The sequence below is a fragment of the Mesoplodon densirostris genome, chromosome 10, assembly GCF_025265405.1.
Source record: "Mesoplodon densirostris isolate mMesDen1 chromosome 10, mMesDen1 primary haplotype, whole genome shotgun sequence".
Classification (NCBI taxonomy): domain Eukaryota; kingdom Metazoa; phylum Chordata; class Mammalia; order Artiodactyla; family Ziphiidae; genus Mesoplodon; species Mesoplodon densirostris.
The window spans coordinates 4,777,181-4,788,795 of NC_082670.1; the positions used below are offsets into that span (position 1 = coordinate 4,777,181).

An 11,615-nucleotide genomic window follows, 5' to 3' on the forward strand; every position below is an offset into this window, starting at 1 on the left:
CCATTTGGACGTGTTGCTTAGAAGGACCACCGCAGGTGTGGTGAGTCCACCCTGGGCATGATGAGAACATGCCCCCCTTCACCTGGACACATCACAACCCCGACCGTGCTGGCGGATTGGAGAAACACCTCACGCCTTTAGGATTTTGATTCTTTTATGCAATGTATTTGCTATCATTCCTAGTTTCATGACAACACAGATTTGATCAATTATGCCATCTCTCTTCTTTTCCAGATCATTTGTAAAAATGTTGGATAAGACTGGGATGGGTAGAACCAACAGAGATCTCACTATGTACTGACACTTGCTCGTTCATTGTCCCCGCTAGGCGTGTTTTTTCAAGCAGTTATGTGTGAATCACCCAACACTCAGTCCTCCAGCCCACATTTCCCCCATCTGTTTAGGGGAATATTCAATCTAGCTCCTTAGCATATATTATCTACTGCTGTCCTGTTACAATACCTGGTGTCGTTTGCCTACCTGTGTTAGGTGGCATCACAGGCAGGGGCCACGTCCTACTTTTCTTTTGTTGACACCTATGTTGACTGTGCCAGATGTAACCAGGGAGCCCTTGGATGCCTGAAACTTTCAGTCACACCGCTCAATCGATATGCCTGTTTTCTTTTTTTTTTCTTTTTTTTAATAGATTGTACATGTCTTTTGTTTTATTTTTTGTCTTTTTTTTATTGAAGTGTACTTGATTTACAATGCTGTGTTAGTTTCAGGTGTACAGCAAAGCAGCAAAGTGATTCAGTTATATATATATATATATATATATATATATATATATATATATATATAACTGAATTATATATATAATTTTATATATTTTATATATGTGTACAGTCTATTCTTTTTCATAGTCTTTTCCATTATAGGTTATTACGAAATATTGAGTATAGTACAGTAGGCCGTTGTTGGTTATCTATTTTATTTTATTTATTTGATTTTGTTGTTTAGTTGTTATTTCATAATCATAAACTTAACTTTGCAATTCAGCTAAACTTGGAGGGAGGTAAGGACAGTGTGGAACCCAAAGAACTGCAGTGAGTGCACCAAGATTATAGGATATTTCAAGCAGATGGGGGCGAAGGGGGGCCCTCCTGAGAGCTACAGAAGGAATGGTCTGGTGGTTAAGATAAAATACAGGTTACGGGCTTCCCTGGTGGCGCAGTGGTTGAGAGTCCGCCTGCCGATGCAGGGGACACGGGTTCGTGCCCCGGTCCGGGAGGATCCCACATGCTGCGGAGCGGCTGGGCCCGTGAGCCATGGCCGCTGAGCCTGCGTGTCTGGAGCCTGTGCTCCGCAACGGGAGAGGCCGCAACAGTGAGAGGCCCACATACTGCAAAAAAAAATTAAAAAGATAAAACACAAGTCAAATTTATTAGATTTGTCCACAGTCAGCAACGGTGATCTTCTTGCTGGCCTTGCCATTCCTGGACCCAAGGTGCTCCATGGCTTCCACAGTATTCATGCCCCCTTTCACTTTGCCCAAGACCACATGCTTGCTATCCAACCACTCAGTCTTGGCAGTGCAGATGAAAAACTGGGAACCATTTGTGTTGGGGCCAGCATTTGCCGTGGACAAGATGTCAGGACCCACATGCTTCAGGAGGAAATTCTTATCATCAAATTTCTCCCCATACATGGACTTGCCACCAGTGCCATTATGGAGTGTGAAGTCACCACCCTGGCACATAAATCCTGGAATTATTCTGGGAAAGCAGGACCCTTTATAACCAAAGCCTTTCTCCCCAGTGCTCAGAGCATAAAAGTTTTCTGCTGTCTTTGGAACTTTGCCTGCAAACAGCTCAAAGGAGACGCGACCCAAGGGCTCGCCGTCGATGGCCATGTCGAAGAACACAGTGGGGTTGACCATGGCTGAGCAGCGCGGGAGGCTCCAGGGTAGCGGTGTCTGCAAGGCTGGTTATCTGTTTTATATCTAGTGGTGTGTGTATGTCAATCCCAAACCCCTAACTTATCCAACCCCCATCTTTCCCCTTTGGTAACCGTAAGTCTGTTTTCTATGTCTGTGAGTCTACTTCTGCTTTGTAAATGTGTTCATTTGTATCATTTTTTAGATTCCACCTGTAAGCGATATCATATGATATTTGTATTTCTCCGTCTGACTTATCTCACTTAGTATGATCATCTCTAGGTCCATCCATGTTGCTGAAAGTGGCATATTTCATTCTTTTTTATGGCTGAGTAGTGTTCCATTATATATATATACAGATATGCCTATTTTCTTATTTATGCCTGTTCTGACCCCATAACATGTTTTTGTTCATAATTATTTAATACGTAGGGTGTGTGGGAAAAAGCCTCAGTTTGATTTAAATTCTTGTTTAAAGGAATCCACGACATTTAACCCAGGTTGAATCCTTAACGGGTGTATTGCAGAGAAGATTACGGCAGGAAGAGCAGGTTTGCTTTAAGCTTCTCCAGGAGGAAGCTCCCTGTAAAGATGGGAGGGAAGACGCTGCTCCCCAGAGGAAACCTGCCCACTGAGAACGGGCGGAGCTGACCGGGAAACAGCCGGCGAGTGGCCTGGGAGCTCACGGGTGCTCCCTGAGTGCAAGACTTTTGTTTACATGCTGTTTAGCCGTGAGCGCAGAGACAGTCAAAGCAGATTTCGGAAGGCCAAATTAAGAAGAGATCATTTTCGTGGTTATAAATCTGTATTTGTTGATTGTGCTCCATTTTTATTGGTTGATTTATTTATGACCAATAAGTGAATTTTAAAATGTCTGTTTTGCTCTGGTGAAATTGACATTTACTGAGCCAGTATTAAATAGTGGCTGAAACTCTGGAGCAAATTTAACTAGATTGAAATCCCGGCTCCTCCATTCATTACCTTGAGTGGATTATTTTACATCTTGATGCCTCAGTTTCATCATCTGTAAAGTGAGGAGACTTGTTTCATGGGGCTTGTTGGAAGGCTTATATTAGGTAAGACATGTAAAATGACCGGAATAGTGCCTGGCACATGAGCATCGTGGTTAAGTGACAAATACTGTTTATTTTAAATACTCAGATGATATTTTCTTGGGGCTCTAAGTAGGCAAATCCTGAACTTCTTCATTCATAAATTGAAATCACTGCTATGCATCTCCAAGAAATGCACACAGAGACGACTAAATTGGTTAAGGAACAATTAGGGAGAAAAGAAATTTGGAATTCTTTTAGGACACGCCCCAACCTTCACAGAGTAAAAGCAAAGTCATAGAAAGAGTAAGTAGATTTACGGGCCTGCATTACTGATGCCAGCAATCTTCTCAAATTTAAAAATATCGCCTGACATGCAGGTTACATAAATGGAAGATTTCTGTGGACCCTCCCCCTCCCCACCAACTTCTGAAATTTAGATTCAGAGTCTTAGATGGGGCTTCAGGAGCAAACTTTTTGATGAACATGGCAGATCATTTCTAAGCTTCCTCTCTCTCTCCCTCCTTCTTTCCTCTGCTTCTATTCATTCTCTCACTCGTTCATCTGTGGTTCCTGACACCTGTATTCCTTTCCTAAATTTATGGAATACAGAAGTCACAAAGTTCAGCCATTTGTTCACCCTGAACCCTGGCACCAAAGGGGTAGATGTGTGACCTGAACCTGGCCACTGGATGCTCTCAGTGGAGCCTGGAATAGGGCGTAAGAGGGGCCAGGATGCAGGGGTCATTTCGGGTTTGTAGCTATGGTGGCAGCCCTAGAGGAAGCAGAGGTGCCCTAACTGGCTGATTCCTGCGACATGACCTTCACAGACTTCCATCAGTCATGTCTGCTTTTCAAACCTGGCCGACTAGGCTTCCCCCCAGCTCCACAAGTACAGCTGACCCTTGAACAACACGGGTTTGAAGTGCACGGGTCCACTTAGAGCAGATTTTTTTCCGTAGTAAATACCATGGTACAACATGGTCTGAGGCTGGTGGAATCCGAGGATGCGGACCCAGGGATGTGGAGGAACCATGTATATGGAGGGCCGACCATAAATTACAGGTGGGTTCTGGACCGCTTGGAGGGTCGGTGCTCCAATCCCTGAGTTGTTCAAGGCTCAACTGTACTTCACAGGCTTCTGAGAAATCATTTTTTCTTGTGTTGACCAGTGTCGGTTCTTGTTTGCAACCAAGAATCCTGAGTCGTTCGTCTGTGGCCCGCAGGTAAAGTGAGTACTGCCTGATATATTCTCATCATGATCGATCCCAATTATTTTGCAAATAATTCCTCAGTTTGACCATTACTTAAGACCAGTGGTAGCATTTCAGTAATGCTACGAGGTCTTTCTAGACCTTCAATATTGTGAAATAGGGAGATAACATGCTTCCTATATAATTTCCTCAAGCCAGTTCTTAATCTTTACATTTTGAAAACATACAGTCCATGACGCTCAGTTGTATTTTTGGTCATTCTAAGTAGATGTTATTCAGTAATGCACCATCAATAGAATGAATGGATAAATTTCGATAAGTACCACATCGTGTTAAAGAGCATTTTCCTGGAAAAAGAAAAAAAAACTACAGAGCTGAGAAATATGACATAGGAAAGTGTACATAATAATAGTAAGATAAACACCCAGCCTAAGAGAGAGAGCACCAACAGGACCTTTGGAGGCACCTTTAAGCTCATTCCCAATAAAGGTCTTCTCTCTCTTCCCCAAAATACACTATATTGAATTTTAATTAATTTATACTTTTCATTATAGTTTTATCACATACATACATATCCACAAATAACAAATTGTTTGTTTTGCCTTTTTCTTTGCACACTGTGTGTATTCTTTAGTCCCTTAGTCTCTCATTCCATGTCTTACTTCTGAGATTAATCCATTCTAATGTGTATAGCTGCGGTTCATTCATTTTCATGGTGAATATTTCACGGAATAAATATGCTGTCATATATTTATTTTACTGTTGATGAGTATTTGATGTTGATGGACATTTGTTACTGATGGACATTGCTTTTAAATTTTGCTATTACAGTGCTTCTATGAAGATTTCTGCATATATATTTTGGCATATGTGAAAAAGTGCTTCTCTGTGGTATGTTCTTAAGAATGGAATTGGTGTGTCATAGAGTGTACATGAGTAGACCTCAGTAGATAATGTTATGTTTCTGAAATGGTTATAACAATTTACAATTCCATCACCAACTTCTGAGAGAGTTTGAAAACGTTCACCTGAAAGTCCTTTAATCTTTGCCATATTTATTCCTACATACTTTCTATTTTTGATGCTGTTAGAAGTTGAAATTTTTTATTTTGTAGTTTTTACTGTTCTTTGCTGGTATATAGATGTGCAGTCTTTTTTTTTTTTTTTTTTTTTGCAGTACGCGGGCCTCTCACTGTTGCGGCCTCTCTCGTTGTGGAGCACAGGCTCCGGACGTGCAGGCTCAGCGGCCATGGCTCACGGGCCCAGCCGCTCTGCGGCATGTGGGATCTTCCCGGACCGGGGCACGAACCCACGTCCCCTGCATTGGCAGGTGGACTCTCAACCACTGTGCCACCAGGGAAGCCCTAGATGTGCAGCCTTTTGCATATTGATTTTATATCCAGAAACTTTACTAAACTCAGATTCATTTGGGTTTTCTGAGGCAGACAATCATATCTGGAAATTTTGCCAACTTTGCTTTTTGCTCTGCAGTCCTTCACCTTTTTATTTCTTTACTTTTTTGATTGCACAATGTAGAACCTTCAGTAAACTGTTTACTGGAAATGTCAATGGCAAGCCTCCTTGTCTTATTCAATTTTAAAGGAAGTGCTTTTAATATTTCACCATTTAGTATAATGTATGCTATATATTTTTATAGACTAAAAAATCACTTTAAGGGAATTTTCTATTTTTAGAGCAAAAAATAAAATGCTAAGGGTATTTAAAAAAATCATGAACAACTGTTACTAATTAATTTTTAACTTACATCTGCTTTAAAATGTTCAAAAGATTTCTGGATTCTTCCCCTCTTCTTTTGTCCTCGAAGCCTGGAATATTGTTTTCATAATTAGCTAAGTAATGTTCACACTCATGCATGCATGCATTCATTCATTCAACCATCAAAACTTCATTGAATGCCTACAAACTGTGAGGTACCTAGGGGGAATAAATATCTACTAAGATAAGAAATTCATCCGAAATTAATAGAGGTTTCACATCAGAACTTCATGATTCCTTCAGGTTTTGGCATTGCTCTTCAGAGCCAAGGAGTCAGCCAAAGAAATAATATTCTAAGTGGCCCTGAGATCATAAAAGATAAAAGGAATTACTGGACTTCCCTGGTGGTGCAGTGGTTAAGAATCCTCCTGCCAATGCAGGGGACACGGGTTCAAGCCCTGGTCCGGGAAGATCCCACATGCCGCAGATCAACTAAGCCCATGTGCCACAACTACTGAGCCCGCGCTCTAGAGCCTGTGAGCCACAACTACTGAGCCCACGTGCCTAGAGCCCGTGCTCTGTTACAAGAGAAGCCACTGCAATGAGAAGCCTGTGCACCACAACAAAGAGCAGCCCTCGCTCACCGCAACTAGAGAAAGCCCACGCACAGCAACGAAGACCCAACGCAGCCAAATATAAATAAATAAATTTTTTTAAAAAGGGATTACTGCACTGTGGAGAGGTCTATAGCAAACACCATGGAATTATGAAACCAGGGAGGCAAGACCTTATTCCTAGATGCACAGCACTTAGATCTAGAAGACACCCAAGGCCATTTGGTTGAGCCAGATGGTGCTCTTTGGGACAGCTATCCAGTCATTGCTTGTATAATTCCAGCCAAAGATGGAAAGTTCCATAGATCATCACTGTTTGTCTGCTGTAATTGTTAGGATGATTTTCCTTAAACTGAGGTGAACTTTCCTTCCTGGTACTCTTTTTCTAATTATCTCACTATGTCCTGTGCATCCACCAAAAAACGTCTGCCTGTCTCTGTGCCAGTCCTTGGCCTAGCAGGATCCAGGTGTGATGTCTCCTCGAGACTTCTCCAATCCAGATTAACCACGCCCAGTTTCTTCAACAGCTCTGCGTGAGGATTCTTTCCTAACTGCCCACCACGCTCCCTTTGGACACGTTGCATTTGTCACCATCTCCCCATAAACTTAGTGCCAGAGTCACATGAAATTCTCCAAGAGTGAGCGGGTCGTGGTCAATGTCAGGGACGCTGACACCTTCCATCCTCCTCACCTCCACCTGTCCCCCCACCTTTCCCACCTTCATTCTCTGAGTCAATCCTTGCCTTTCCCTTTCAAAACCTGGGCACCTTGGAGAGACACATAGGTGTCCTTAGGAGTAAAGGTGGCCCAGAAGAACATCCATCCGTTTCTCCAGAGGGATATTGGGCTGTGTGACAAGGGACCCCCTCTCCCCGTGCTCAGGAGAACAGTTCTTTATGTGCTAAGACATCAAGAGTTTTCCCTCCACAGTCCCAGGCAAGAAGACGCTGTGTGGTACATGAGAACTATACAAAATAACTCCTTATAGTAAATAGAATAGTGAATGTGTGTTTGTTGGGACATTCGCCATTCCTTGTGAAATGTAAGCATCAAATAGGCATAGTGGCAAAATGTGGTACCACAGTAGCTGTGTGGTCTTGGCTGAACCACCTAGCTTCTCCCATCCTCAGTTTCCTCTCCTTTCCCCTGGTTTTTTCATCGACTCTAAAGCAGACGCGACAGTAACAATCACTTGCAAATCAGCCTCCCAGGGAGAGAGGCCCCTGTTGGACCTTTGTAGACTGTGACCTGCTGTACTCATGCGAGCATCCTTGTCACAGAGAGTGTGGTTTGGCAGATAGTAAGAGAATATTGTCTATTTTTTTTTACATCTTTATTGGAGCATAATTGCTTTACAATGGTGTGCTAGTTTTTGCTTTATAACAAAGTGAATCATTTATACATATACATATATTCCCATCTCTCTTCCCTCTTGCATCTCCCTCCCTCCCGCCCTCCCTATCCCACCCCTCTAGGTGGTCATGAAGCACCTAGCTAATCTCCCTGTGCTATGCGGCTGCTTCCCACTAGCTATCTATTTTACATTTGGTAGTGTATATATGTCCATGCCACTCTCTCGCTTTGTCACAGCTTATCCTTCCCCCTCCCCATATCCTCAAGTCCATTCTCTAGTAGGTCTGTGTCTTTCAAAACAACAAAACCCCAACTCAAGTGTGTCCTGCCTTTGCATTCTTAAATTGCTCCACGCAAATGATCCACACAGATTTTTTTAGATGCAGAATGCTCTAGAGGTCATTAAGACTTTCAGAACAACCTGTTGAATGCTGTCGTATGTATCCTGGTTCTTCGTCAGGTGCGGTCACCTTACAGCCTCCCTGGAGCATGTATTTAGTCTCCTGTTTGGAAATAAGCTTCATTTTCATGACTTCCTCCATTAGGTCACTCATCCCCCAGCTCGTGGCCTGTTGTCTTATTCGATGTGGACACTCTGACCAGCCAGGCGGCAGAAGCCCCCCAGAAACCCAGGCTCTGCACTGAGGTCCCAGTTCTTGCTGTGATCTCTGGTCCCCACTGCCTCCTACTATGGGGTTCTCTTCCTCAACCCCTTTTAGCTTCCAACAGCTCAAGAAGAATAAAAGATACATCGACAGCCAAGGAAGACAGTAATTTACTAACCTGGATGGATCCAGAAAGGGCTATAAAAGGAACATCCTACCCTTTGGGGGTCATAAATAATGAAGATAATTTTCCCATGTTTTATGCAAGTATAATTTTTGGTGGTAAACAGTAAGATGATACACGATACATATGTATATTTCCTATCTGAAAATGTATGCAATTAGCATTTGGAAGATTGTAATTATAGCCTGGTTGGGCTTCTTGTAGGTGCTAAAATTGATTTCTTGGTTGAATTATTTTGCAATAGACTTAAACCACTAGTTGTACCCCTAAACGAAATTGAGTGTGAACAAATCGAATCACTTTTATTTTACCTTGGATAAGAATTTATCGATGCAAATAAAACACCTTAATTAAATCTGGCATAGCCGGGCCTGTAGAGGCCCACATAAAGGCATTCTGTCACCCAGCTTTAGTGATGATTTTAATTTTAGAATAATGCCTTGCTATGCTTAGAGAGAATTGTGTATCTATTACGGACTGTTGGGGTACTGAGCTGTTTGAGTTCAGTACCTCTTTGAATCCCAGATGGACTTTGGATACATCTTTATGGGAGAAGTGCTACTGATTTATAGATTATAATTAAATACATCCAAAATTGAAACTTGCATCACTATTTCTGAAAATAGCCTCTTAATTCATAAGCTTCCAAAGTCTCTCAAAAAGCAAAGAAAGGGGTGAATTGTGGAGACACACTTTTATCCTGATCAATACATGTTAGAGACTTGATCAGAGAGAAATCATTAATATAAGTGCATTCGTTTCCTAGGGCCGCCATAACAAAGTACCACACGCCAGCTGGCTTAAAAGACAGAAACTTGGGCTTCCCTGGTGGCGCAGTGGTTGAGAGTCCGCCTGCCGATGCAGGAGACACGGGTTCGTGCCCCAGTCTGGGAAGATCCCACATGCCACGGAGCAGCTGGGCCCGTGAGCCATGGCTGCTGAGCCTGCGCGTCCAGAGCCTGTGCTCCGCAACGGGAGAGGCCACAACAGTGAGAGGCCCGCATACCGCAAAAAAAAAAAAAAAAGGAATTGCTTGATAGTTATAGTCTCAGCCTCCTTTAATTCCCATTAATCACAGCCCAATCCAGTATAAAAACTATTAACTACCTTGAGGGCTGTAAAAGGATATTGTAAAATGACGGCAATGTCTTACTGTTTCCACTGAGATCAGGACATGAAGAATGAGAATTCGGCTGCAGTGAGAAAGCATTAAAGGAATATCCATTTGGGTCAAAATAGTCCAGCGCCGCCACACTGTAACTGGGAATCTGCACCAGTCCCCTTCTCTGGGACGCTCTAGCAAAGTTGGAGGGTTCTTCTCTTCCAGAGATGGATGGAGTGGAGACACTTCTAGAAGAAGGGGTGGGTTGGCCCAGGTTTTCAAACTGTGTTTCACAAAACCTTGAAGTCACAGAAGGCACATGTGTGGTTCTTGAAAGTGTGGCCAGCAGCAGACGTGGTTAATACACGCAAACCCCTTCACTCTGTAGATGAAAAAGGACTTCCTCTGTCCTGTGATTCTCCAGCCACTGAGTATGTTTGGGTCCATCAGGCTATTTATTCACAACAAAGGCTTTTTCCTCTCTAGTCTTTGGCTCGTAACTGGGTTCTCTCCCACGGATGATGCCTTCATAATACCTGTGTGGTCCAAAGAGCCAGGTTCCCCTGTGTGGCTATAGTGATTTTTTCCCTTATAGGCCAGTGTGTGTGTGATATGTGCACACAATGTGAGCATATGTTCTCAAAGCACAGGAGAAAGACAAACGTCTCCTATGCCTTTCTAAATTTTGATTTCTATGCTCACATTGTCAGCTCGAAAAACCTATATTTAATACTGGCTTGTGGAATGAACTGGACCTGCTAAGTCTGAAGTTATAAAATAGCTCCCCATGCCCCCTTTCACATACCCACACCCAAATTACTCTTCTGAATTATTCTCCTCTGATTTTGGATGGAATCTTGCTTTTCTGGTTCCTGTCAGATGTTAATACATAGTTTCTTTTTGGCAGGTGCATCTATTGCTTTAGTTTGGGAATCCCTGAAAGCAAAGCCAGAGACAAGGCTTGGGAGCAGTTTCTTTAAATGAGAGGTGAAGCAGGAGGTGGGCGCGAGGGCAGGGAGGGTGAGACAGGAAGAACCACGTGTATTATTGAGGTTGCTGCCGTAAGCAGTGGGAATTGATTCTGCTGGGACCTCTGAGAAGTCTAGAGGATGCTTCTCAGTTGCCCATCTGAGGGATGAGAGGTGGAAGTATTTATCCGCTCCCTGCTGGTGAGGACTGCCCCTGGCGTGGTAACACCCTGCACTTCCGGGCTGTGTTGTGCGTGGACTGAAGGGCTCAAAGCTTTTCTGAGAAAGCCCTGGTGCAGTGCTCGCTTCAGCAACACGTATACTAGAAAGCCCTGGTGCAGAAAGCAGAATCAGCTTGAGTGTGAGATTGCATGGGACTATCCCCTGCAGCGGCGGCTGAGATCAGAGGTGGGTAAAGGGAGGTGACGTAGGGGCATCACGGGCATCTTCTGCAGCCCGCCCTTTGCACAGCCTGGATCCCCTCATCCCTACGTCAAGTCCATTCTGTTACTGAATGTTCAAGGTGATGGCAGGCTATGCTCTCTCAAAAGCGTGCATCCCAAGCTAAGGTGCCAACTTGTGCATCCGGTTCTGAGGCCATAATTAATATTCCCCCATCTCTTTTTCTCTTGCCATTCAGAGGTCTATTGTACAAGTGCTGGGGTGGCTGAGGACAGAGGATGGCTGATATCACTAGCCAGTCCCTCCTGTCGACCTGGCCAGTGAGTGACCACTCCGTGCTGAATCTTCTCTAGTGACATAAAGATCTGCACATTTTGTGACCACTTCCCGAGATCCATCTACATGCTTCTTCCCAGACCTTTTTGTCTCTGATCTTCCAAACCTGTCCCTTCTATCCCCCTGACCAACCAGCCAAGCTATCCACTAACCCAGTAGTCTGTGTACATCCTTATCTTAGGACAGTTCTCAG

The 11,615-nt window shown here is 43.5% G+C and overlaps 1 protein-coding gene across 1 annotated transcript; it reads right to left on the reverse strand.

Annotated features, from left to right (window-relative positions):
• Positions 1-1,384: 1,384 nt before the first annotated feature.
• On the reverse strand, positions 1,385-1,894 carry LOC132496998 (peptidyl-prolyl cis-trans isomerase A-like). Its single transcript, XM_060109817.1, has one exon. The coding sequence runs from the start codon at positions 1,877-1,879 to the stop codon at positions 1,385-1,387; it is 495 nt and encodes a 164-aa protein (XP_059965800.1). The 5' UTR covers positions 1,880-1,894.
• Positions 1,895-11,615: the final 9,721 nt, after the last annotated feature.